This window comes from Falco cherrug, chromosome 3 (genome assembly GCF_023634085.1).
Source record: "Falco cherrug isolate bFalChe1 chromosome 3, bFalChe1.pri, whole genome shotgun sequence".
Lineage (NCBI taxonomy): Eukaryota > Metazoa > Chordata > Aves > Falconiformes > Falconidae > Falco > Falco cherrug.
This window is the reverse complement of record NC_073699.1, coordinates 41,735,798-41,763,708: the sequence shown is the minus strand read 5'-3', so window position 1 is coordinate 41,763,708 and position 27,911 is coordinate 41,735,798. Positions and strand designations below refer to the sequence as shown.

Here is a 27,911-nt window from a genome sequence, read left to right as displayed (position 1 = left end):
ACCAAGAAGTGGCAGATACTCTTTGCTCCGGACGACCAAAAGTGATGCGATACTGGCAAATAAGACAGTCTTTGAGCAACAATAAACAAGACAAGCTAAGAACAGAAAGAGCTGGTGTCCAGTACTGCAAGGATTTGGCAGTGTGCTTGTCTTCTGTTTATAGAAAGCGTAATGGCAGCGTACAGCCCTTCCAGGGACTGAGCAGAGGATTTATGCAGTGTCTGCACTATATAAACCTGCTTGATGTGCCACTTAGTTTTTACAATGCCTTACTAAAACCAGAGTAAAATAAAGCATAGATCTTACACCTTCTCCCTTTCCAAAATATTGTTGCAAATGACACAAATCTGATGTACCTATCAGCCTAAATAAACCTTGCTCCTAAAAAAGCTAATGCTTCAAACTAGAGTAGAAAAATAGAGGTGAAACAAGCCATCCCTAAATTTAGATTCTTTTTTTATGTACAAATAACTGAAGGTGAAAGCAAGGCATATAAGCATTTAACTAGTTGATCCTGAATACAGAGATACTTTTAGATCTTTTAAATTATTTACAGGCCTAAAAGGGTGGTCAAACATGAAAAATATGTCCAATTATTAAGAATAAAAATAAAATAAAAAATAGATCGTGCTTACTTTCCTAAAAATACCTACAGTACTAAACACACATTCAGCAAGAGCAAATGCCTGAATCTACAAGCACCCAAGCAATGCTTACTCTAAAAGCTATCTTTTAATCCCCATTTTTCCCAAATGTAACTTATATTTTAAAATTACTCTGCTTATATTTTGAAATGTCCTCTGCATGAGGACAGTGTGAAACTGTGCCTGAAATTACTTACTCTCCTACTTGACTCTTTCAAAACAGATTGAGAAAAGAATAAGATATTTTTTATCTTCAAGCAATTTCATTCACTGACTCATGACCGTTAACAACACTTATAACTCTGCAAATTATAATCAGGATAATCAAATCCTGTGCTTCAGGGTACGAGCTGATCACCACAGGAGCTGGAAAGAGATTTTCTCCCATCTGCTGCACTATGCAGTTGCATAGGTGCATTGTTGGTACAATGGAAAGTTCACCCTATGTGAATGCTGGTGGCAGAGTATAAGGCTCTGAATGCCAAAATGTCAGAATAACAAATTCTACATGATTGATGAGAAATCCCTACAAAGCCACCCCACTCGCTGCCAGGCTCTGCTGCTGTGCTATGCACACGGACTGCAAGACCTGTGAGTCTGTGACTTCTAGGACAGTCTAGACAACACTGCTAAAGCACAGCAGACAGAAACAGAGAAGCATCTCTTTCCTACAAACCCTGAACTTTAATTCCTCCTGTTGTAAACAGGTCCTTGACTGACTAATCTTACCCCCAGCAAATATAATTTGATTTTACCGTAGCCATATATGTAAACATAATATGAGAAAATCATGGCATTAACATTATTAACTACTAACAAAATTATATTCCTCAAGTAAAAGCTGGAACATAACTTAATTTAATCTAATACATTCCATGCACACAGACACACATAGACACACATCTATACACTCACATCAAAATAACATTAATTTAAACATCATGTTTCTGAAATCCACTAATCTGAGGTCAGTATATGGAAGATTGAAAACTGCACTTAAATAGGATTCCTCTGTCACTCTATCATATTTATCCATTACCGGAGGACAATACTAAGCACACATATTTCAGAGAAATCTGAAATCGGGAGGAACTTGTATTTCAGTATCCCATGTAAAATAACAAACCAAAACTAGGAGTCTGCTGTGTATGTAGGGGTGATACCAGCAAAAGCTATAGCCTAACCAAGTACCACAGGGCTCGAAGTGTCAACTTTAAACTGCCAGCTTAAAATTGCTATCCATAAAGTTGTCAGGACACAGAGGTGAGCCCCACAGCAATGCTCTACGGATCCCTAAGACTTCACCAGAGCTAAGTGCTCCGGAGCTGACACTCACCCTCCCCCTTAACCGTGAGTGTTACATCTTTACAGCTCCCAAGAACCACCAAAGATGTCAGAAGGAAAAGGGGGAGTTGGTGACCGAAATTCTTGCCAAAATACTGTTTTGAGGAAACATACTTCTATTAATCATGGGTAGAGAAGCTTCACTACTGGCTTAGCAATTCCTCCTTACAGACCACGCTTTCTGCTAGGAAACTCCAGCTTACCTGTGAGTCAATGTCATGGGGACAAAGCTGCGAGCTGGAGTTGGTTTGTGTCATTGGTGTTGCTAAACACAGGGCTGGACCTACCACATACATCTGCATGGTAAATTTGAAACAAAATTTACAAGAGCATGTCTCTAAAGAAGTTGCGGCAACCTGTGAGATTGCTCCATACTATCTTTAAGATAAACATTCCAGGAGCTGAACATGAAGTAGCTGATCTGTAATGTTTTCGTTTTGTTCCTAAATATTCACATTCTCTCTCTCTCTCTCCCCCTAGCAGTTTTCATAGAAAAGTGTTTTTATGTATGCGTCAAAATACCCTCTTTTTGTCTGCAAGACTACTTTAGACTAGAAAATTCATTTTTAAATGATACTTATTTCCACATTTAATCAAATGGCACCAGGACAGGGGGTGTAAGAAAACAGGTATGGCATGGAAGTCTTGGCATCTGATTGAGTATCCCAGCTTTTGAAGCAACAGAAACACATCCTTCTAATTAAAAATGATTGCTTCAAGAAAAACAATGTGTACTTAAGAACAGTGTTTCAGGTAGTTCATTTAATATTGCACAGATACACTCCATACCAAAGTTTTGCTACAAAACTGAAATTCAAAAAACAGTTTAGGTATGTGCGCGTGTAAGTAAAGCAGTGCATGCATGACTGGGTGTGTAAATACTATATACCCAGACACAAACCCTCAATGCATTGAGTAAATTTCAGCTCTCTACCTTAGTCCTCAATTCTGAGTCTGGTTACCTTCCGGATTGCTAAGTCTTTCTAAATTAGAACAAGCAATTTCTCTTTGTTTTACCTAATATTTGAAAATGGCAAAAAAGTCCCATGGGTCACTGAAAATTATCCCTTCATTCCTGCCGCCTGTTTCAAGTCAGTCAAAACATTCCAGACTTCAAAAGGGGGCTTTGCCTGCTTAGGCCATTTTGGTGTCCTTCTATGGTTGGCCTATGAGGGATTGGTTATTTGGATAAATTAGTTTGTGGAGCCTGCTGGCCTTCTAGAAGACCTCAGTGTCTGACTGCAAATTAGTTCTACCGAACATGTAGAAATCCCTGGGCAGACGAGAAGAAATAAATGGTGATAAAATCTAATACTACAATGTTTGTAATGTGATTTTATTCTGCTCTGTAGCTTGTAAGCAAAGCTAATGTTGAATTAAAAATTTTAAAATATAAAAATGTCCATGAAAGCACAAAATCAGATCAGTATCCGAGTCACAGCAGAGAAGGCTGGATGCCAACTTTAAAGTTAAGCTTCCAGCAGGAATCTTTTACAAGAACAAACAAAAAACCTCCTGGTTTTCCACAAAATCAAGTAGGTATTTACATTACGGATGCACCCCCGCTTAAGCCAGGAAGTCACACAGTTGAATTCTGCTGGAGCTTGGGCTGTGAATAAACTGCTATGCAGTCTTTTAGTGCATAGTTGTACAACTGCCTAAGGAGAGTTTATCCTTAAGGAAGAAAAGTCAGAGAGCCAAAACTAACAAACATGGCTCCTCAAGCGGAACAATGGTCCAGAAAACCTAGTAAAAAAGAAAATAAACTTCACTAGCAGTTTGCTTTTTACTGTTAAGGGCTAAGCTACAACTTCATCGAGATTTTCAAGAAGAGACTTCACGCAGAACAGTATACATACAGTGCATGTATATACCAGCTGGAAAGAGTCAGATGGATTGTGTACTTTTTATATACCCATTATATACCTGTTTTTATAAGGTGATTAAAAATGCCTCACACTGTAACAAGGACAAAGATCCAATTATCTGAGGAAAAGAGGATTTGTAGCCAAATCAGTGGTGGCATCTGTTGACAGACCAGACGAAGTCCTTGCAAGGTCTCTGTCCTGCTCCTAAAGCTGGGACCATAAGGTCAGCGCTGATGTGCAGCATGTGAGGAAAACACATCAAGAGTTACACTGGCAGTGGGATAAGCTGCCATTATCATTGGCAGAAAATAACAAATGCTCATTAAAAATAAGAGTCCCAATGAATGCTATGTCTAGGCTCTGGTTCTGCAAAGATGAATATGCCCAACACTACAAGCTGTGGGTAGAAGTACTTCTGCCAGTGCTGCAAGCATCGTTGTCTATGGCGCTGCAGGGTTTCTGCCACAAGCTACGAAAAGTATGTTTCAAGTAACAAGGATTCCTCCACGGTGTTACTGCAAACCCCGCTGAATGAATAGTTTGTAGCAAATAAGGTACGTTCTTCAAACTGTCCACAGCTTACAATTTCAGGAGTATTTTCAGTATTTTTAAAGAAAAAAAAATTCTACTTATTTTCTACTATAGTAGAAAAAATTCTACTATACTACTGATAGAGCAGTTACCATAGACTGTCTAGCAGCAGCTCATTTCAGTTTGGTGAATTTAAATACATCAGCTAGTTCGGGGTGTTCACTATTTTTGACACTTACTGAGTGTTGTAAGTGGGTTTTGTGGCTTATGTTTCCAATATCCTACCAACTGCAGATAGAGGGGGGAAGAGGAGTGAATGGGAAGGGTGCGGGCAACCACAGTTTGTAGGCTTAGTTACAGATTGCAATTGCATGGTGCTTGTTGGTTATTGCCTTGCAGAGCCTTCCATAAGGGAAGCGCTACACATTTCTTCAGACTAGCAAGGGAACGCAGAAGCGAGTAAGTACAGTGCTGTGCCAGCCGTGCAGAGAAACTGAGGTAGCACCAATATACATGACTGCCACAGGTGACGATGCTATGAGTTTTCAACCAACAGTAAACCACTTGCATTTTCACCCATTTTCCTCATAGACTTTGCTCCCTAATGGGACAAACAGGTAATGTGACAGCAGGACAAACACACTGCCCGCGATGCTGTTCAAATCCAGAGGTCTGGCTGTCACCAGCCATGCCCACAGGCACAGCCATGCCACCACTGTGGTGATGGTCCCTGAAACCGCTCCGGGGCTGGAGAGCCACGCTGCCGAATCCCAGCTCGCCTGGAAACAAAATGAACCTCCTAGCCCTTCTGGTAGCTAAGATAACCTTGAAAATGTGAAGGGATTGTAACTCGATGCCTCGGCAAGGCTGCGAGGAGCCTGGAACAAAGAGGGAGAGATGTGAACTGCCCCAGCCCTGCTCTCTGGGCCCCATGGACTCAGCATTTCTGTGGTCGTGGAGTCTGGCGTTTTTCCAAGATTCCACAGAATCTCGCATGTTTGCTGCAAAATTCATTATTTTGCTGCAGCCAGGTGCTGGATGTTTTTTGGGTTGGGTTCCCCCACCCCACCCCCCTCCACCGTTTTTCTTGCTGAAACCAGCAACTCGCTCTGTGTCTTTCCACTAGCGGAGGCATGAGGTGAATTGTCGGTGCAAGTGCCGCTCTCCAACCCATGGCACGGGGCGAGCAGGAGAGCAGTGTCCGGCGAGCAGCAGGGAGGAGCAAGGAGCTGGAGGTATGCACCCGCCTGCCCAAAGCGCCGCCCGCCAGCTGAGGTCTGGGGGCTGCGGGGGGAACCGGAGAAGATTAACTGCTGAAGCAGATGAGGAGCACCTCCTTTCTTGGCTCATTGGGTACGCGCTGTTTGGATCTAACTTGACTGCTGAGAGGGCCTCTGAGTCTTCGCTCTGTTTTCCATATGGGCAAAGTCCACCATCAAAAATACTCAATGCTGAAAATACCTCTTGGTGTACAATTTTGCAATGAGAATTTTCAACTGTAAGCTTGGACGGGGTAGGAATGAAAAGCATTTTATGCTATATAATAACCTAATATTGCTACCAAAAACAGACTGATGGTGAAGAAATACCCTCCAAAATATTCCCAGAGGGTTAGTAATTGCTGTAAACATGCTCATATTTACTTGTGAAAACTTCCTTGTGCTGAAGCTTGCAATAAAAAAAACCCACCACATGTATTTTTTAAAAATCAAAAGGCAAATCAAATGAAATAAAATACTTGCTTACCTCTACAACGCCCTTTTGGAGGTTTTTTAAAAGTCGTCATCAGCGTACCTCTAACCCAGGTATATACCTACACCAAGCATATCACACCAGAATCTTCTGATTATCAGTGTTTGTCACGTTTCTAGGGCTTCTAGAGGGTTTCCAGGGCAACACATTCACGCCAAAGCCAAGTTCGGGACTGGCAGCGATTTAGCCTATCACAAATGTAAGCCACAACAATTTTACAGCAATTTTTGGAAATCGATTTGGTATAAGATGTACTGTTACCCATTCTCAGTTTCCCTACAATCAGAATTTCTCTAACATCCAAACTGACGTTTTCTAAAATTTTTAAAACAAGATGTGGTTCGTTCTTCTCAGGCATGTGTGAGCAGTGGGACTCATTGCAAATGACTGGCAGGCAGAAAAGCCCCCTCAAGCTGGTGAAGAACCGGGCTTACAAACTCAAATGGAGATTGGAGCACCAGTATATCAAATCTGGGGTGAGATGCAACCCTAGGCATGGCACTTCAAGGTGTAAACACGCCGGCTATGTATCAGACCTGCAGATTTCAGTAGCAAGCCAAATAATATTACTTTGCTAGTGTTTGCTCCAAAGTCAATCAAGTGAAGAAAAACACCCACAGGAAGATGGGTGAGGTGAGCAGCACAGCATTTTGACAATCTTTGAGAAGAAACACCCCAGTCACTGAGGCAGCCCAGTTGTATGAATTTACAACAACCTGGTTATCATTGAGATCTCTGCTTCACTGACAAATAGGGTTGAAATCAACAACCAATTTACTAATAAAGAAATACAGATTAAAAATAATGGACCACTTGTTTTAGCTTGATAAAACACCTGTGGACCATCTTTAACAGGTGCATAAATCATTAGCAAGCAAGCCTTTTTTGGACTTGGAAAGAAAGAAACTGAACATCAGTGACTTTTTCAGGGAGCATAACACACTGATATCCTCTGTCTAGCTAGCCCCAAATCTGTGTTAAACACTTCTTTCTCAGACACCTAGTAACAGAAAGGCAGGGGCAGATGTAGCATTCAAGTTTGCAGGCACAAGTTTGCAAATCAGGTCCCACAGAATGTGAACCAAACACAAGACAGCACCATTAGAACAATTTCTCCAAGTGATTAAAGTGTTGCTTAGATGCTAAAATCCCCTCTCAGATGTATGAATGTAACAGAGAGCAGACGTTACCCTACTGGGCTTATTATGACATCCTCTTGTACATGTCAACATTGACGGGCTGCATTCCCACTCTTTCTCAACAGAGAAATCTTGGTCAAAGACATTGGCAAAGTACTTACTCATCTACTCTTAGTCTTGTCTGACAAAGTTTTTTCATTTTCCTTTCCTTTCTCCTTCTCCTTCTCTGGTACTGGCTCTGTTACCCATCCAGCTCTATCTTTCAAAAACATTATACACCTTCGATTCTCAATTGTTGAATAAAGCTCCTCCCTTACCCACGTGTCCCTGAAATTGCTTCCACAGCATAGTTTGCATTGGCCAGTTCCAAATTTAAAGTACCTCTCAGCTGGCACTCGTAGAAAAGTTATCCTCTTTTCCTATGGACTACCACCAGGTTTTAAGAGTCATAACGTGTTTGGGATCTTAAATCCCAACAGCTTTTGGTTTCTGTGTTGTAATTGAAGAGTGTTAATCTATCCCTTACCCTTGCTCTCTTTCTTTCTTTCTTTCTTGTATGCACACACACAGAGCAGAATAAACAAAGTGTTCACACCATCTTCTTTATTTTCATTGAGACTATTTTTTGCTTTCTGACTACTGCTTTTAAGAAATCTCCATGTTGGTCAACTGACTGATGCGAATGCAGCAGCCTGTCCAATTATGAATGAACGGAAGTGAGACCTAATTGCAGGACTTGATTCACAGGTTTAATACCCCAATTTTAAACCTACCAAATGACACAGCAAGCAGAAGAGTCACACCTCACAGTGGTACATCCCCTGTGTCACATACCTTTGGGCCATTCAGTCCTTGCCGTTACAGAAGCCTAAGTGCTTGTCAATGCAGCAAGGCTATTCAGCAGTTACTGGTTTAGATGTTGATAATCTGGATAGCATCCATGCCTACCACCCACTTGCACGATGTGAAAAGAAAGCCTGAGCAGATTAAGTGTTTTACAGGCTCTCTGGACTAAGTGGTGACAAAAAGGAATGGAATGAATAACCCCGACAGGAGTGCTGGTGGTGCCAAACTATGAACAAATATTTCCCTTAATACTCCTGTTATGACAAGTGATAGTCACATTTGTCAACATACAGCTCCAGCATACAATTATCCGACCCAAACCCACAGCAGCACCCAAAGCCCAGCCTATGCCAGACATACAGAGAGGCAGTATTGCCATGGAAGCCACAGAAAATCCCCACAGTGTTGGGAAAAGGCTTTTCAAGCGTAGAGGAAAGCCTGAGCCTGCGGAGAACAAGGGGACTGAGCCTGGGTGGTGCTGAAAACTCTGGGACTACAACTACAAACAGGACCATCCCTGTTTAGCACCAGGCAGTAACCATGGCCACCCCCCTTCTCTAGGAGTGAATTGGTCCTTTCCACACATTGCTGTAGCAGCGATGGATAAATACCCAAATGTACGCATAGAGACAGACTGTGGAACAAATGAACATTGGAAAATAATCAAAGCCATATTGCTTCAGACAGTAAAAATGACACTAGAGGAGAAGCATAACAAAAACATGCAACACAACAGGCTTATTATTAGGTGCCTTGGTTCTTTCTCCTCTGTTGCTATGTGAAAAACTAACACAAGCATTGGCGAAACTGGATATACAGAGGCAGAGATGATGCAGAGTACCGTCAAATGTAGAAAATAAACAAACCAGAAGAAAAGTGCAGGAAAAAAAATCTAATCAAATTTACTAAATAGTAGGTTTTGGAGTTATTTTACAACTGGTAAAAATAAGGAAATTTCATTGTGCACTGTTTCTGTTAAAACAATCCAGAATAAAAACATATATGTAGCATTTTGATGTTCACCGAGTGCCAAGAATGATATCACAAACTAAACTAACAAATCTGTAACAGACACTAATCATTTGACCGTGCATGAAATATTATTTTAAAAACATTATTAACCGTGTCTGATAGTTTGCAAAATTTCTCACTATTATGACTTTATAAACAGGCATTTACAAGAAACAGCAATGCTGCTAAAGACACTTTTTTTTAAAGAAACAGATATTGCTACTATTCATAAGACTGCAGCTAGGAGTTGCACCCGCTTCTCCCAGAGGCTGTACTTGCCTATGTTCACACAGGCGAAGAGAAATAACTTCAAATAATGGGATGAAAAGTCTCTAACAGACCAAACTGTTAGCAACAGAAATGCCAGCAAGTCGAATATTTCTTAAGGAAAGTAAAAACCATCATTTTGTAATATGAATCATTAAAGACAAACATTTTTAGATCTATACCTATTTTCTGTAGCTTTAGCATAAGCCTCCACCTCTCAATGAATTTCACCGCTCACTGCTTCCAATCACTAGAAGTGCATGTAGTTTTCTAAAATTTTCCAGCCACTTGGTTACAACAAAAGTAATTACCATTTTAAAAGCCATAACTTTTTTCTCAGGACTGACAAGTTGTTTACTTACAGACTTCCCATTTATTCCCTGGGGGTCTTCCATTGAAGATTTCTTCTTCCAAATTATATATGGACTATTATTTACAGTGGGGTTCAGGGAGTCCTAGTACACACACATACCTGTGGAAAAGACAGCACCACATTGCTGTGTTAATGTGTTGGCATGAAGTTAAGAGATGATCTTTACATCTGCATCTTTCCATTAGCTAACGAAACAAGTTAGAAGCCGTTAGCTTTGATGAAATGAATTAATCTTAAAAATAAATATATAGTTGAGCTGTTTATTGCAAATCCACATGAGCCAAAAGCAGGCAGCAAGAGCTCCGCTGTGCTCGCTGTCGGCAGACAAATAAAAGGCAGCCAGGAACTCTTCTACTGCTGCTTCTTCTGTGCCAACAACATATCTTCTTTTTTTCTTCTTTTTTTTTTTTTGTGTAGTTCAGCTTCTCCCTGATATCTATCAATGTCAATTGTATTTTAATGCTAAGAGGAAATAATAACAAAGAAATATGATTGCAGATTGAGCCAGGATAAAAAAGAAAATCCACAAAGTTTCCAAAATGTTGCCCTCAAGCTAAGGATATTTTTATACTAAATCTCTTCAAGTTTACATTAGGTCACAGTCCTAGCCCCTATAAATTATAAATATGGGGTGCTTTGTGTTCTCTCACCTTTGAAAGCGGTGTTCTTTGATGCTAAAAATAACACTGAAGTGCTGAGGTGGATTAACAAAGGATGAGCCCTTAAACAGACATCAATTCAAAATATGGTTTCCTTACAGGGGCAATTGTCTTTAAAATAAAATGCTGTGACCTTCTTCAAATTCAGAATTAATCATTCAAATAATTCAAACAAACCCAACTAAAACCCTCATTAGAAAAATTGGCTTGTTTTTGTTTAAAGACATGAGGCAAATGCAGTCTGCTAAAGAATAATAAAAATGTAAATCTGATTATCTAAAGTTACACGTTATATACATAGAAATGTGAATAGCACTTTGCTTATCTATGATAAGTGAAGATCCAATGGTCTGAAGGTATTCAATTTGTCTTAAAGCCTTTCTGTATATGAAACTTATATTTTAGGATCAGGATGCAAAACCTTATTCTGCATCTTTCTACCTGAATGGGATTCTTGCAAGAAAAAAAAAAAAATCCCTTCAAGCCCAGTTGTTCTGTGCACAATAAGTCCATACTGGACTCTACTCATTGCACACATTCTGCTACTTCTATAAAATATAAACATAAAGAAAGTGTTAACAGGTTCACTCCACACCCTAAGGAAGATGCTAATATGAACCATGCCTCTGTAATGCATCCACTCCCTTCTTTCTGGTTTACAATTGAGAGATCGAATCCAGTCCCACTCCCGCTGAGAACAATGGCCAATCTGAAATATTTCTATGAAATCAGGGTTTGGTGTTCATGTTTGTTCTGACACCAAATTATAGGTTAGAAAATTATTCAAGGCTTTAAAAAGTGACAATTAAAAATAAGGACAAGAATTTCTCCTGACTTTAAAAAAAATATTAACAGCAAAGAGCAGAAGAAAACCGTTCTCTAACAATGCCCCACTCCTAAGCAATGACTGACATCTGTTTCAAAAACTCTTTTATTGCAAAATTCAATAAATGGAAAAACCGCACAAGCTGAAAGTCTGCCACTTCAGCGAGGGAATAAAATGGAGCTTTTTCTAATGGAAAAAATATTCAAAAGTCAATTGATGTAATGCTGGTATGTGGATGACCTGACAGCTTTTCAGATCAGCAGTGCTCTCTTTACTAATGGAAAGAAAACTTTACCAAGACTGGTAATTGTCTACGTTTAAAAAGCATTTTCTATTAAAGCCCATAAGGAAAAAGCATATATGTTTTAGTGTATATCGCAGTTCAAGCATAATTAGGTGACCTAGCTTGCAGTAGCTGCTGTAGGGAACATTCTCCCTCTCTGGGAGAGGTTCCTATAACACACCAGCATCAAAAAACCCACTGCTGCATATTCCGCTCTGACATATTCTGCCCTCCAAGTCACTGCAAAAGAGATTTAAGAAAAGGTCCTATATATACCCACACACACTCTTAGGGGCAAAGACTTGTCTTTCTCAGCAGATGCCAGAGACCTCTGGGAGCAGAATCAAGCTAGCAGTAACATGAGGGCTTAGACATTAATATGGAACAGCTGATTTACAACGTAATTAAGTAATTTTAATTTTGAAAAATTCAACTTTTAAATGACAGCAACTTAGTTATCCCTATTAGAATTGTCATCCTAGGTTAATTTTAACTTTTAGTAATACTTTACAAAAACTAATTAAATTCCCCGGAGTTGTTAATGTATCAAAAATTACGTCTAAATTACATGCAGTATCTATTACAGAGAAGTTGTTATATGCAAAACATGTCATCGAATATGAAGGAAAATACCTCAAATTATTGAAAAAGACAAGATCTAAATTGAAGGGAAGTCATGAAAGTACATATCCCCTTCATTTTTCTCTACTACTTTGGAAGTCATTTGCTTGGTTAAATATTATTATTATTAAATACACGATGGTAGCAGCTAGAGCCCTACCAATTAAAGAATACTATTGCACCAGGCATGATAAACAGCAGCCCCCTTTTCCAAACAGCTCTTATCATTTTAAAGGGAATTAAAAAAAAAAAAAACCAAACCAAAGAAAAACCACACCAAACAAAAAAAAGGGCACAAAGAGCAAGAAAGTACAGAAGGTGGTTTACGAGAGATTTTATTCCCTTCTTTCTGAAACATTAGCCAACGCCGTGCAGTTTTTCCCCACGCACACGGATCTGAACGTGTGCCTTTGCAGCCTGGTGCAGGGCGGTTGCCAACTGCTCCCCAGCCAGGCTGGGGGGGTGGCCAGGTGCTCCAAGAAGCTCCTTATCTCACAAGGGCTGCCCCCATCTGAGCGCCCACCTGAAAACTGACACAAGCGAGTGGCCCATTGCCTGGCAAGCAGATGTTAAAGGCAGTCAGGGACACTGGGAAATAACCTCTCAGGGCTAGAAGGTACTGGCGGGGGGTGAGCTCTTGCACACACAGCACCAGACACAAGGGTGACCAAAAAGTAACTAGCCACGGCCAACTCTCAGCACTTACAGACACTAATGTTTAAGGACAAGGAACCTGATTTCCTACGCTTGCTGAGCTGGTCTCCATAAAGGCTCTGTACTTCCCGCGCAAGCCCTACCCTGCTGCCAACAGCCGCATCCCAGAGCTGTCCCAGGGCTGCCGTAACGCACGTTCAGTGGCACTGAGCCCACACCGATGCTTGCTGCCATCAGAAACAGCAGGAACACAACAATACCTTGGGCTACCTTACCCCTTCCATCACCAAGGAGAAGGGATTAAACTTTTCCTGTTCCTGTGCCACCAGCAAAACTGCTCCTGCTTTAGAACCCTGGTGATTACACCATTGCAGAGTCTCCAAGATGAGGTCACTTCTGGTGTCATCAGTGGATACTACTTTGCTCTTACTTTCTTTTTTTTCTTTAAAAAAAAAAAAGTTTGCCAGACTGACCATGCTTTCTCAGGAACTGGTAGGATTTTCTAATAACACCTAGACAAAATTGTATCTCCCCAAACCATACTCATTTGTTAGAAAAAAAAAAAAAAAAAACAACACAAAAAAAACAAAACCATGAAACGCACATGTGCTTTATCATTTGGTAGAGAAAGAAAGGAAGAGGTTATGAGGCTGGACTAAATGGTCTTTTTTTACCATGTAGATGATCACATGTGGTATTTTACAGTTAATATTAGGGAACTCGATGGTTTTGATTTTAGGTGCTATACTTGGGAAGTTTCCGTTTTAGCAGTTGCTAAAGGCTCACTACATTCACTCTGTTCCCAGGTAGGTCCCTTGTCCCCCACCCCCGCTTCCTTTTAAGGTGTTAAATTTGGCAGATAACCTGGGTAGCATTTAGAAAACAATTATTTCCAAATGCTAGGAAAGAAACTTGCCAAATGCAACAGCTAAAAACCAAAAAGAAAAAAAAAAAATAAAAAGAGGAAGGAAATAAAATGGAAGAGGGAAAGATATTTTTTAAAAATGAAATTTAGTAGGGACCTTTCAGCAGCTTTATAAACAATTAATTCCAGTGCTGTGACCAAAGACCACCTCTGATTCAGCCTGGAATGCCTGCAGATGCAATACAGCATCCTGCGTTCCAGCAAGCCTCAGGGACTCCAGTGAAACAGATAGGTGCCCAGATGTGCAGGACCTAACATACCCATCTGCTGGAAGACACCCCACACCAACTGCAGTGCTAACACTGACCTAAACACAGACTCTGGGCCAGCCCCAGACCTCTCTGTGGGTATGCAGCCTGCAGGTAACACACTCTGCAACAACAGCACACGAGGTAGGTCACCACTTTTGCATCCTCATAAACATCCACATCCACCTCAACAGACCTTTTTTTCTAATACCACTGAGCAGAAATGCATGCAATGTCAGGACTAGTGGCTGAAGTAAACCTGTGGAAGACAGGGCTGAAAAACTTCAGGCTCACTGATTTATTGGTAAGGCTTCCTTCATATAAATGTAGAACAAGCACTCTGGTGTCTTGGACAGGCATGTATAAAACCCATGGCACTGACTGTGATGCCCAGGTTGGCAGCAAAGTAATCTCACTCTTCCTAAGTCAGTAACATAAATTAACTATCTAGATTTTTTGGCTATCTAGGTGATCACTTTTAACTTTAAAATAAAGGAAAAGAAAACAAAATCAATTAAAATAATAATAAAAACCAATTACAATCTAAAATTACGGTCTTTACTTAATGTTTTTTATTTCATTGAAAATGAATGTTTCTGGTAAGGAAACATGAGGTCTCATCTGCCTACACAGAAATCTCACTGGGTGCTGGACCAGATTAAGAGGAGACTCATGAGCAGAAGGATGAAAGAAAGAAGAGAGGAAGGAAACACTATAAGCACAAAGAATACACCACAGGCAAATGATATTACTGACAGCCTGGGAAATACATCTGTACTACTTTTTGCATCCTAATTATATTTATAAAATTGCACAACACTGTAAGCCTGAGTATGTCTTGAAGAAACCATTTGACAATACTTTGTGTCACTTTCTCCCATATACAATTAAATTTAACAAGAGAAAGGTGTCAAGAACACAAGGACCACGGTACTGGTTCAGACCAACAATCTTCCTGGTGCTGTCTCCAACAACAGGCATAACTGGACACAGAAGAGCAAGAACAGAACACGCACATGCCTTTTCCCCATTATTTTCCCAGTTCCCTGTTATTTCAGTTCAGAGGATTTCCTGAGCCTGATGGAGTTCTCTCTAGCAGCCCTCAATACGGCGCTCTCAAGTGTTTGTCCATCCTCCTCCTGAACCCATGTAAACTTTTTGGATTCTTAACAATTCTTAACATTAATTTTTGGGGGGCATTACCGAGCACCAAATCTTTTGGAATTACCTTTGATGCCAAGATCTCATTTCTGAACAGTGAGGGGCAGCTCAGTGCCCATCGCTTTCCACGTACAGCTACAACTATTTTGCTCAAGGTTTAGCAGTTTACATTTATCTCTGCAGAATTTTATTTGTCATTTTATTGTCTAATGACTTGACTCATCAGGTCCTTGCACAATTCTTCGCTAGTCTGCTCTCATTGCTATTCACCTCATTCTCCAAGTCACGTATGAATAATTTGCTAACTTAAATTGCTAACCTGGGATGTCTTCCATTCAAGTGGAAGCAACCTAGAAAAATGTTCCTGATTTGCACAATCATTCAGAAGAAGCTATTTGAAGAAAGTGGAGTGACAGTAACAGAAAATTCTCACCTGAAGAAATAAGCAAAGGCAAAAAAAAGTTTTCAGCCTGGAGAAGAAAAGGCTCCGGGGAGACCTTATAGCAGCCTTCCAGTACCTGAAGGGGGCTTGGAAGAAAGATAGGGACGGACAATATAGTAGAGCTTATAGCAACAGGCCAAGGGGTAATGGCTTTAAACTGAAAGGGGGTAAATTTAGATTACATAGTAGGAAGAAACTGCACCACCTGTGAGGGTGGTGAGACACTGGAACAGATTGCCCAGAGAAGCTGTGGATGCCCCATCCCTGGAGGTGTTCAAGGCCAGGCTGGATGGGGCTTTGAGCAATGTGGTATAGCAGATGGTGTCCCTGCCCATGGCAGGGGGGTTGGAGCTAGGTGATCTCTGCGGTCCCTTCCAACCCAAACCATTCTACGATTCTATGAAAAGATGTTCGCATGTTTACCAAAGAATGGGAATCTCCTGGCAGCTAATTTCAGCAAGCTCAGAAAACTCTCTGGTCCCCTGATGTTGGAGGAGACTTGGTCAAATGCAAAGAAATGTTTCCTGAAGTGGACAAAGAAACCCGACAACATAGTGGCCAAAACTCCCAGAGCACCTGGAAGGGTTAAAGTTTAAAACTGGAGAACTGCAAAAATGAGGTTAATAATTTGCCATTGCTTTTACAAGTTCTAAAACTGAAATATAACTGGTCCAGAGACTGTCTTGACAAAGTCTTGGTGCTGCTTCCTTCACCTGCCATGGTCAGGAATGGTTTAACCTGAGAACAGCCAGGAGGCCCTGGTGAGTGTGTGCATCAGGTACGAAATGCGGGGCCAGACATGGCTAGATTGCCCAGTGTCTCCCTGGCAGAGGCACCCAACAGAACACTCTGTCAGGAAGGTCCACAAAGGGCCAAAGTGGGAGACACACACATACATCATTTTAAAGCAATAATGTTATTCTAAAAGCAGAGCACTCCAAACATAGCAAAAGATCGTATTTTTCATTGAATATTAAATACACATAAAAGTCAAACTGTAGAACAACATTGAAATTATACTGGCAACCTGCTTGCCAGAATTTATTTTTAAATGACCTACAAAATTAATATGATGTTTAAACTACCCAGTGGGATCAACTTTATTTGTATCTGAAATGTAGGTTGAAACTGCTCAGCAAACATATATGCCAATAGTTTAGGACAGGAAATACAGAATATTTTATTGTGAAAACATAAGGGAAACTTATGCTTTTAAAATTTAATAAAATTACCATTTACAACATGAATTCTGTGCCTCAAACAAGGATTGAACAATTTTGCTCTTAGCATTCCATGGGATCTTTATTATCAAAATGTTACAAGAATCTCTAATTTCTCTGGTTTTAGTTATGTATCGTTAACAAAAAGAACAAAACCGGAATACAACAGCCAATTCCTTTGTCATTATTTTTTTGGGCAATACATCCATTTTCTGTTTTTATGTGTCAAACACTCTACAAAAGGTGAGGGGATCCATTGATGAACACTATTGGGCTAAGCGTCAGGTTAATAAAGAATATGAAATACATACAAGAAAAATGTTGAGCTATGAATCATAACATGCAACTGGGATACTCACCTAGCTCAGGAAAGAAGTGTAAGATGCTTTGCAAACATTCAACCCATGTGGTTCTGTACAACTTTTCTAATGAGTAATAATTATATACATGCTCTAGGAAGCCTTTCTACACCTATTATAAATTTAGATTAAAGGTAAGGCATTTCTTATTATTTTACATGGGCTTTTAAAGTAGTTTGTAAAATACATGCAGTCTATAAAAGTTTGTGGTCTAACAACAAACGACTGTACTGCTTCTGCACAATTCAGTGCAAACAAGTAAAAGTTTGCTAGTTATAATTAATACAAGTCACATGTAAAGGTTTTAAGGTTTACACAGAGCAATTAAAAGTAATTTTCCTCTAGGTGAAATTATGTTTTAATCAGCTTCTTAAACTTTTATTCATTTTTTAAAATAAATCAGATACATTTGAGTCTGAAATTGTAATAACTTTCATTAAAGCCTAGGGCTTCCCCCAAGCTAACAAAAGCATTCAAGTAATAAACACTACCAGCAGTATTTTCAGCAGTGGAACCCACGTTATCCCAGACAGCAGAAAAATACACCCAGATAGGATGGGTTACAGAAAGCGTGGTTGTAAGCAAGTCACCCTGGCTATGGAAAGCTAACACTCAGCTGGGACACACACAGGCCAAAGTCTTGGCATCTCCCACCCAAGCACTGGGTTAGGGTTGACTGAGGTCCCACGCTCTGCGAGAACCACCAAATTGCCTCTGGGCTCACCCTGCCCATGACAGCAGCAAAGCTGCACTTGTGTGGCCCAGAGCCACAGCTCCAGCATCTCTGGGCAAGTGGCACTTCCAGCACTCACAACGGACCAACTCCAACTGGACGTGTGCACCAGTGACCTTCCTGACATGGTCAACAATAAGGCTAAAGATGCTGCTTTCTTATTTACCTGCCATACAATGAGAAAACTTCCCGTCTGTCAAAGTCAACCAACATTTTTTTTGCTAAGTCACAACATTCACATAATGCAGGAAGCGTCTTATTTCCAGTCTTAACAGGAGACTTTGCAACCTGCTCTGGGCGAACCTGCTTTAGCAGGGGCTTGGACTAGATGATCTCCAGAGGTCCCTTCCAACCTCAACCATTCTGTGACCCTGTGATTCTGTCATCAAATGCCAGAATCCACATTTTCTATCTACAAAACTTCTGCTTCTCGTCATACAGTAAAGGTACCTACTTGTAGTAGATGCGAGTTTCACCAGTAGGTGCAAGTAGTCTATTTTCTTCATTCGGATTCATCTATGAGAATGGGTTCTCTTTCAACCTCTGTTAAAGTGCAAATGAAAGAGAAGGAATGGTCCTAGGCCTGAGAAATCCAGAAGGCTGTACCACTGAACTGTCAAAGTTGTCAATGTGATGTCCAACGGGATATTTAAAGGTACCACATCAGGTTAAGCATCTGTAGCCATTTACATTTGGTTGGTTGTTTTTCTGTTTGTTTGCTTGCTTTTTTATCCTGCAAGCACCCTTAAGGGTGCCAGCAAGCACCCAGCTGCACCTTTAGTCACCCACATACCTTCTGACCCACATCGACCAGAAATACCAACAATTCACTAACTGAAAGTTAATTTTAAAACAGAAATTTACCTAACAACAATGCCAGCTTTCCTTCACGTTTCTGTGCTACATCCTCAAGCTCTTGCTTCTCAGGGGTAACCCCAGGGTCTGTGCTGCCGGCTCCCACGGGGCTGTCCGCACTCCAAATGGGTCAAGGGAGGAGGCACTGGCTAGGAGCTCTCTTCTCCAGCCAGCAGTCACTTCTTATGAAACTAAAAACCCACCAATAAATCTTTGCCAAATTTGGACAATTGGTGCGAATATTAGAGGGGAGGAGAAGGAAATGATTGTAAGAGCATTTGTGGGACTCTCAGTTCCTTGGAAAACAATGTTAAACCCCATTTTTAAATGCTGGTTTGTTCAACTTTGTCATTGTCATTGTCATTGTCATATCTCTTGCTTGACAGATTACATTCTTTTCCTCCAATTTCTGCCAGACTGCGTTTTCATGAAAATGCATTCAGTAACTCATTATTTTTAACATAATAAAAACTTAAAACTTAGGGATTGGGAACCTTGATAAATAGGTTCTGCTTACACAACTACACAAAGACGTATTATGTGTTCTTTGTCAGCAAAAAAATGCACTGAGTTTAGTCAAACAGCAGTATTCAGTTTCAGTTCTCCAAACTGCATCCACCAATGAGACCAATTTTTAGGTACATATATGACAAAACAAAACGCACAAGGGCAAACACAGTTGAAGTCATTAAATCAACCTGTCCTCTAGCAACAGCCACACTTCTTACAAGTTTGCTTATCCTAATTAATATTCTTGCAATCTTTTCCACCATCACAGCTCAAGATAAAACTGTAATTATTGTTATATATTACTGGCTATAGTAATATATTAAGTGTGGAAAACATAACAGAAAATAGCTGTTATCCATATAACATAATTTTTACAATTTGTTATAAAAGATAAATTACTATTTCATTTATCAAATAATGCTATAACTAAGTTATAATAAATAATATTTCATAATAAAGGAGAAAGTGAAGAGTGAACTACACTAACATTCTGAAGATAATGTTTCACTTTCCTGAGACCAGTGTAACCTAAAAGCTAAAACCCAAAGCATTGTTCACACAAAACCGTGCAATCCTCTTCAATATTCAGATGATAAAGAGCTCAAGCTATTGAGCAGAGAAATTAAAGTTCTGAAATTTCAGGAATTAGGCCAATTGCCTAAAGTGGCAGTAGGTGTGACTCGCTATGGAAACAGCATAGAAAGGACAGAGAAACAACTTTGAGTTGGAAAAACTTTTAAAAGCAGATGAAGTACCCAGCTGTGGCCTCCTTGATTTTAAGGACTTTATACACAATTTCCGTTCTTATAAATAAAAAGAGCTTTCTCCTAGCTCACTTCATTATTAGGGGAGCTGCAAAAATGCAGACCTACCTCACATGGTGGGAGTTCACCTCTGTGATTTTTCCAAGCAGCCCAGCACGGCGGGGGCCCTGGGTGGTGGCCTGGGGTGGCGGCATCCTCTGCCTGCGCTGCCAACACACTGCCCGGGGCTTGCCCTGGGTATGGGGCAGCAGCTGCCCCCCAGGTTCCCCCAAGGATTGCCCCTGCGGGTGCCTCTCCCAGGCAACTCCAGCTCACTGTCACACCACCAAACTCGGGCAAGGCTTTCTCGGTCCAACTGCTAAAGCCTTTCCATGGGAGCTTGACCTGTACCGTAGAACGGGATGGTAAATTCACATCTTACTTTCTATGGCCATGCAGTAGGATTAGCACTCTGAGACAGAGCAACAGAACATACTGCGTCAGAAAGAGGTTAAAAAAAAAAAGAAAAAGGTAAAAGACCATTAAAAGCGTCCAGACATTTAGGAAATCATTACCCTATGATACTTGATATATCCGATTAAATATTCAAGGATAAAAATTGTAAAAATAAAAGGAAGGAAAAAACTCAAGCCTCTTAATTCAATTTAATCTCTTAATTTTGTATCACTCTCCCTCTCTTTCTCTAAATCTAGAAGGAAAGGTGAGCAATAATATTTTGGGATCCTATACTTAAGTAATTGAATGAAAGAAAGAATGAAAACACCCTAAAATTCTCCAAATGCAAAGGATGCAAGAGGCCCTCAGTTTCCAGCTGACTTGGAGAAACTGTTCAAATTACTTTTGACGATTTTGAAAATGCTCCTGCCAGAGTCCATTCTTCACCTTGCCCATGGTGACAGAAATTGCAGTGCAACAAGGGCAGAGCAACAAACAAGCAAAAGAGTGACTTGCTTCTCCCTCCTTTTCCTCTCTACCCTTTTTACAATTGAGTTTACACAGGAAGATGAAGCTAATGAAGAAGATTAGAAGTGAAACATCAGGCCTGGAATAAGTAACACAGCTGTCAGGAACCAGTGACTTAGTTTCTACTTAGATGGGTAGTAAACATTTTCAGCAATGCTATTACAAATTCTACAATTCTAAAGACTGCTGAACCAGTCACAAAGACTAGTCCACATATTTTACAAGTTTGTTTGAGGATGCAGATACTTGCAGTTTACCTTACACTGAAATCTATGGTAGAATAAGATGCTTGCAAGCTAGGACACAGATCTGTGGCGAGTGTATCCAGACTAGTCTTCAGAAGATCTGCCAGCTACCTCCATGAGCTGCAGTCCTCAATTAGGGACATTTTCACACACATTGCCCTCTGTCTTTTATTTTCTGGTGCACCCAGACTACCTGCTCCATGACTACTCTGTGATCCTACAGCTACCCTCATTATGGTTCATGCTTACACAGCTTTTGGCAGAGAACGAACAGCTCTAATCTGGAAATTGTTTCATAGGGACTTTCCACACACCACATTTGCTTTTTAAAGAACTTCTCACAGCACCGAATGGCTGATTTCTCTTCTTATAACCATATTTTTATTTTAAAATACTGTGGAAAGTGTGAGTCTTCAAACGTAGCAACTGTCCAGTGCTGCTGTTCATACCGCATTTTGCTAGAGCATATGTAACCATGAAAGTGTTCTGCTACTAAAAGTCAATGTGAGCTACTCTTTGCAATTTAAATGCAACACTATGTTCCTTACAGCCTAAAAGAGGAAGAAAAAAAAAAAAAAGAGCCTGATGTTATGTTTTAATAATTGAAGAAAACTCTGATCTTTGACTCTGTGATAGAAAAACTGCCTTTTCAATTACGGTTTCAAAGAACAGAGTATTTCCAGCCAAAAATAAGCTTTGCCTCCAAGACCACCACCACAGACAGAACCCATCTCGTGACTAGCCATGTCCAACAATCCTGTCGAAGGGCTTAGGCTGGCAAAACGAAACCTCAGAAGGCGAACCGGGGAGAGGGACACCTGCGGGTGTGCTCCCTCCCTGCTCGGCACCCTCCTTGTCCCGAACAAGGCGCTGGGATGTGCGGAGAAGGGTGGGGAGCGGACAACATCCCTCCTTCCCTCCTGCCTTCCCCCGACCCCGCGGAGGCCGGCAGCCAGCGGGCTCCCGGCGAGGAGGCGGCCGCCCCAGCGGGGCCGTGCCCGGGGCACCGGTGCGGTACGGTGCGGTGCGGGCAGTGCGGGCGATGGGACCGCCGTCGGTGACCCGGCACCGGCCGCTTCTCCCCGTCCGACGGAGGAGGAGCTGCCCTCTCCTCGCTGGCGGCCCGGACGCCTCCCCAAACACTTGCCGTGCCCGCAGCCGGCAGGCCCCGGGGACAGGGGTGACGGCAGCCACGCTCACCGCGGCGCAGCGCCCGCACACCTGCACCCTCTGCCACCAACAACGCGCGCCCAGCTCCTGGCCGGCACCGTGGGCTCCCGCCGCGCCGGGCTCCCGAGCTCTGCCGCCCTTTCCCCTCCCACCCGCCGCGGCTCCCGCAGCCTCGCCCCTCCCTCCCCGCCGCAAGCCCCTCAGCGCTGCGCGCCCGCGCAGCCACCCGCAGCGGCGCAGCGCCCGCGGCTCATACGGCGCGTCCCGCCCGTCCCCCGCCGCACCCACGTGTCCGGGCACCCCGCGCCGGCGGCGGCTCCGGCGCTGGCTCCGGGTGACGGGCAGCCTCGGCCCCGCCGCCCCGGCCCCCGGCTCGGCACAGCACGGCTCGGCACGACGCGCACTTACTCCGCGGGACCTCCGGGGCGGCGGCGCGGGCCCGGCGGCTGCCCAGGCGCGGCGGCCGGCGGTAAGTTGCGAGGAGCGGAGCCGCGCTGGGCGGGGAGGGGTTTCGGGGAGGTGGCGGCGAGGAAACTTCCCCGGCGCGGCTCGACCGCCCGCCCGCCTCCTCCGCCTCCTCCCGGCGGCAGCACCGCGCCTGCCCGGCCGCGCCGCCCGCTGCCCCCCGCCGCTTTCGGCTCGCCGGGGCACCCCGGGAGCGCCGCTGGCCTCACCCTCACACCCCCGCCCTCCACCCCCACGCCTTTTGGCTTTGGTTTGGTTTTTTTTTCCCAAGAAGGACGGTATTGTTAGAGAGGGGAAGGATGGGCCCTGAGGATCCCGGCGCCCTGCCGTGCGCGGGACGTGAGGGGTGGCTGCTCGTTACGCACCCCCAGCCCCGGCTGGCAGCCCCGCCGCTCCCGGCTGCGCGAGGGCGGGAGGGCACCTGCCGCATCCCCGGGCCGCGGGAGTCGCCTGACCCCGCTCGGCACCGCGCTGGGAGATCCATCACTGCCCTTGGTGGAGAAGGCAAAGAGTGAGCCAAGGCGTCGAGGAGAGCATGGGAACGCTACTCTGGGAGAAGCTCTGCTACGCCTGTGGCACCTGACCCCAGGGACCTCGGATTATCCGTCCCTAAAACCAGCGCCTGTGCACATCGTGCCCGCCTCATTACCTGTGGCAGAGGAAGCATGGGGCTGACTCCGTGTGGCTGGTACTTCAGGTATGGAGTCAGTGCAAACAGTGTTGGAGCATTCTCTTTGCTTGCCTGCCCCGGAGGTATGAACTGAAACCCTGCATCAGGCATCATGTACAGGCATCTGAATCTAACGAATGCCCTGCTCGATTTGGTAAGCTGGTCCACATATGGAAGCAGCGCGGCCACTGATTATTCCCCCACCCCCCCCACCCCCACCCCCCGCACTATAAAGGTGAACATTGCAGTCCAGGCCTCCTCCTCCCTTTCTTCCTTCTTAAATCGGAAAACAAAACAAAAAAGTTGCCATTGCTTCAAGCTCTTCCATTTATTTCAGGTACTTCTTTGCCTTCAGTACATACTTTTCCACTCTTTTCCAGCTCTTCACAACCTGCCTGTATGCCAATTTCAGAAAGTAAAAAACATATCTCTGCCTTTAGAGAAATTGAAATCATGTTCCCACAAGCATTTATGATCTTTCCTAACTGTAGATACACAAACAATGCCATTTAAATCACTAGAATATCTAGATGTTTCTCCTGAAGGACCTAAATCCCTTCAAGTCCATTCTTACTTTTTAACAGTTTTGGGGTTTTTTTTCCCCCACTTGTTTCTTCTCCAGTGTAACAGTCCTGTAAATTAAAGGGGGAGAGTTAATTAAAATGTCAAGCATGGGGCCATGTACAAACATACTGACAAACTGAGATGGAGTCCACATTCTTTTGAAGTTAAATTAATCCATTAGGCTGTATTTTGACTTATCAAATGTGGGATATTTATCTGTATATAACTTTTAACATTTTCATTAAACTATTTCTAGTTGAACACCATTTTGAGAAATTAAACAGAGTTTACTCTAATTCCCATTAAATTCAGTAGCCAAACTCACCTTGACCCACGATGATGGGAAGTAATGGATGATACTACCTCAACTGAGCATTTTTATACTGCAGGGAAGTAGATTAAATTGCCCTAACACACCTGAGGGGAGAATGTGATCTATGGATTGTACAAATTGTGGCGATTGTAAGAAAGACTCAAGAGAGGTAAAGTCACAGGTCCACTTGTTCCCTTCTAGTGGAATATGAAATGGAGAATAGAGCATGTGGATCCATAAAAATCTCTGAAAGCAAAGAGGGAAACAGAATCTGTGCAAATACTTTCTCCTGGACTCATGGAATAGACATGTACAACCTAAACTCTACATTCTGCAGGGCAGTTTCTTCAGAATATCAGTCTTTGACTGAACAGGTGGTTGGCTATGCACACTGTGATGAAGCCTTTCTTTGAAGTCAGGTGTAGGGCTAAGCATATGTCCAAATTCTGTCCTTTTCACCCAGAAATCTTGCCTGGTAAAAATTCAGAGTTGTATATCCCAAGTATTTACTAATTTTGAGCAGGTAGAGGAGTATTCAAAAACCTTTCACATATCCAAAATATTTAAGAAGGTGTCTGCTAAAGCACATCTAGGTCCCCAAAGATGCTCTTAGTTTTATGTGAGATACCTCAGAATAAAATATGAATGTCAGCTCCAGCATGAGGGTAAATGTTGCATAGATGTCCAAGAATGCTGGCAACACAGCCCCAAGGAGGACTGAGCTCTCATGACAGCCCTGAGCCTCCTTATGGAAGAGTGGACCTCCTTCCTATAGGAAGCCCTGGACACTATGGTGATGAGTGATTTGGATTGTCTTGGATTTGACTTTGCAGTGTTTCTGTTGGCTTTCCTCTTCTGCAGTGCTTTGAGCTCTTGATGTGAGAAGAATCAAGTGAACCCTATATAATATTGAGGCACTGAGTAAAAATAAGCACAATTACATTCACAATAGGTGATTGATAAGCATGGCTTACAGGTCAAAATATTTCAAACAGCACTCAGGTTGGCATCCTACTTCCTAGAGTCTAGTGTCGTGAGTTGTCAAGCATCTGCCGTGGCCACTGGAGTAAAAAGCAAGTTGTGAAAGCTCCCTCCCACCCCAAGATCTGTCAGGTCACCTGCTGCCATTATCCCCTGCAGTAGAAACTACCAAAATGTTAAGTGGCTTGTACGACCTATAGTGTTACCTAAAACCAATTTGGATCTTCCTTATAGAGCTAATGAATTTCAGTAGGATTAGTAAGAAAATGTATTAGGGCTGACAACTCAGAGTCCTGAAATTTGGAAGACCAGTGCCTCTGAGAACTGACAGTAGCTCCAAGGTAAATGGTTTCTTTTCTGTTATTCTTTCACTCCTCAAAACAAGCACCTCTCCAGATCTGAGAGCTGTTGGCAGGTATGATGAACAGCAAATCCTAATGAAGGCTCTGGTCTGGCCAGAAGTGTTAGGACTTAGCACACTGTACAAATTCTCATCTGAAATTGGAGCATCAGGAGCCAATTTCTTGAACATAATTTATTCCAGACACTAGCTGGAATAAACAGCATTCTGTAACCTCCTCAGATATTTTGCCAGTAGGGAGCTGTCTTTACACTTCTTTCAACCAAGTTAGTGATCCAAATACAAAATTCATCACTCAAGAATACAATGTGGTTTTACAAACTTGAAGATCTGAGTTCATTACTGGAGACATTGTTGTGCCCTGTCTGTATGTTTTTTTCCTTCTGTGTCAGGTCTACTGTAGCATGCTGCTTGCCTTGCCCTGATGAGCAAAAAAATACCCCAGCACTCAGCCTATACTGTGGTTTAACTTTCTGTAAGCAACTCAAGCATACGTTCAGTTTCTAACATATTCATTGCTTCATTTAATCGAAGTTTCATACTAGAAAAAGAGTATAAACCCTAACCTCCTTAGTCAGTAAACAACCTTTTGTCTGCCTCAGAGTCTTTGTGGATTCCTTCAATCACAAGACATTTTTAGTGCTGTTGCCCCTCGTCCCCTGCACGATGTACACAGCTGTGACAGACGACCTAGGTGTTGCTCTGGGACAGACATTATGAAAAAAAGCACTACCATGAGTATAAACATGACTTACCCATGCAAAGCAGGACAAATAAAACTGAGCTTTTCAGTTCCAGAGTCGGACACTGTTCTCAGCTACATCTAGATGTAATGAAAAGCAGAATTTTTATTACTAGAAAAAATACAAGATTCAAAGGGAGTGTTTTCAGTAATAGTTTCTAATGGAAGCTGGAAACATTTCTGAGGCAGGTGCTACTGGGATCCAGTACAAACTGGCACCTATAATACCGTGTTGGGGAGCCACATGTGACAACAGTTTCACTTACTCCTTTAGAAGGTCCCATGAGAAGACAAATAGTCCACCCAAACATGAATCCATTTCATCTTCTAACTCTTAGTTATATTTTCTTTGACCCCCCAAAAGAAACCATTTTCACCTGTAGTACTGATGTTTTCCATACCTCCAATGTTTGTATTATTTTCCACGTGATACGTTGATTTAGAAAATAAAACTTGAAAAATTTCTCCCTCTGCTATGCTGCTCATTTCCCCTCTGCGATACTCCATTAGTTTGTGAGTAACTTTGTGACAGGTTATCTAAAACTGATTAAGATGGAGGGAGGTGGGAAAAGCAGCAGCTTAACATTCTGTGGAGCAGATAAAAAGGTAGTCTTCCATAATCTGGTAATTGTGTCACAGCAGACAGAAGCTTCCCACAGCTCCCCCGGTCAGTGGTAGAAGTCCCTCTGACTTGCAGTGAGTTTTGAACACTTTTTTTTCAGTATCTGTAATTTCATCTCTAATGCTTTCTAAGATCTAATACTGTAAACACCTGTGTTTGTAATTTTAATGAAACTACTCACAGGACTGTTTATGAATACATGGATTTACAGAAGTTTCCTCCATGAAATAATTGGCTGAAACAAGATTATAAAGTAGATTATCTATTAAATCCTATTTTAACTCTCTGGTAATTTTTATTGTGTCTTTGTTCATTAAGATCTTCAAACTGAATACTCCATGTGACATGGAATAGCATCCTCAGCTTTGGTCTATTTACAATTGTAGATGAGGCTCTTCAGCAGCAAAGGCCTGAAATCAGAAGCCTGTGTACATAACACAGGTATTAACAGGAGGCTGAACCATTCAGAGTGACAATCCACTTGTTCAAGGTCATATTCTGCTAACATGGACTTGGGCATCGTTTTGCATGAGACCATTTGTGGAAGTAGTTAAGCGCATAGTCACTATTGTAAATTTGGAACTGCGGTTTATCAGATATAGGAGTTTAATTATTAAAGGTGTCTTATTTTGGGATATCGGAAAACTTTTTTTATTTAACATTCCTCATTTTCCTTAGAATATTGTGGCTGAGTTTAACTCCTAGCAGTTTGAGAGGCTGGTCCAAGTAATTTAATCATTTTGTTGACAATGTAAGTCTTGCTTGTCTGTCATTACTATA

At 42.2% G+C, this 27,911-nt stretch overlaps 1 protein-coding gene across 10 annotated transcripts in view; it reads right to left on the bottom strand.

The window, feature by feature from the left end:
• Positions 1-23,052, bottom strand: part of EYA1 (EYA transcriptional coactivator and phosphatase 1) — a 168,578-nt gene extending 145,526 nt beyond the window's left edge. For 3 of the 10 annotated variants that reach the window (XM_055706026.1, XM_055706025.1, XM_055706031.1), the window contains exons 1-2: positions 22,822-23,049; positions 9,765-9,874 (exon numbers count right to left, since the gene is read on the bottom strand). In XM_055706026.1, coding sequence (XP_055562001.1) covers positions 9,765-9,797 — 33 coding nt within the window. In that variant the 5' untranslated portion in view covers positions 9,798-9,874; positions 22,822-23,049. Of the gene's footprint in view, positions 1-9,764; positions 9,875-22,821 lie in introns of all 10 variants that reach the window. The other 7 variants (XM_055706024.1, XM_055706028.1, XM_055706023.1 and 4 more) reach the window with 5 other exon arrangements.
• Positions 23,053-27,911: the final 4,859 nt, after the last annotated feature.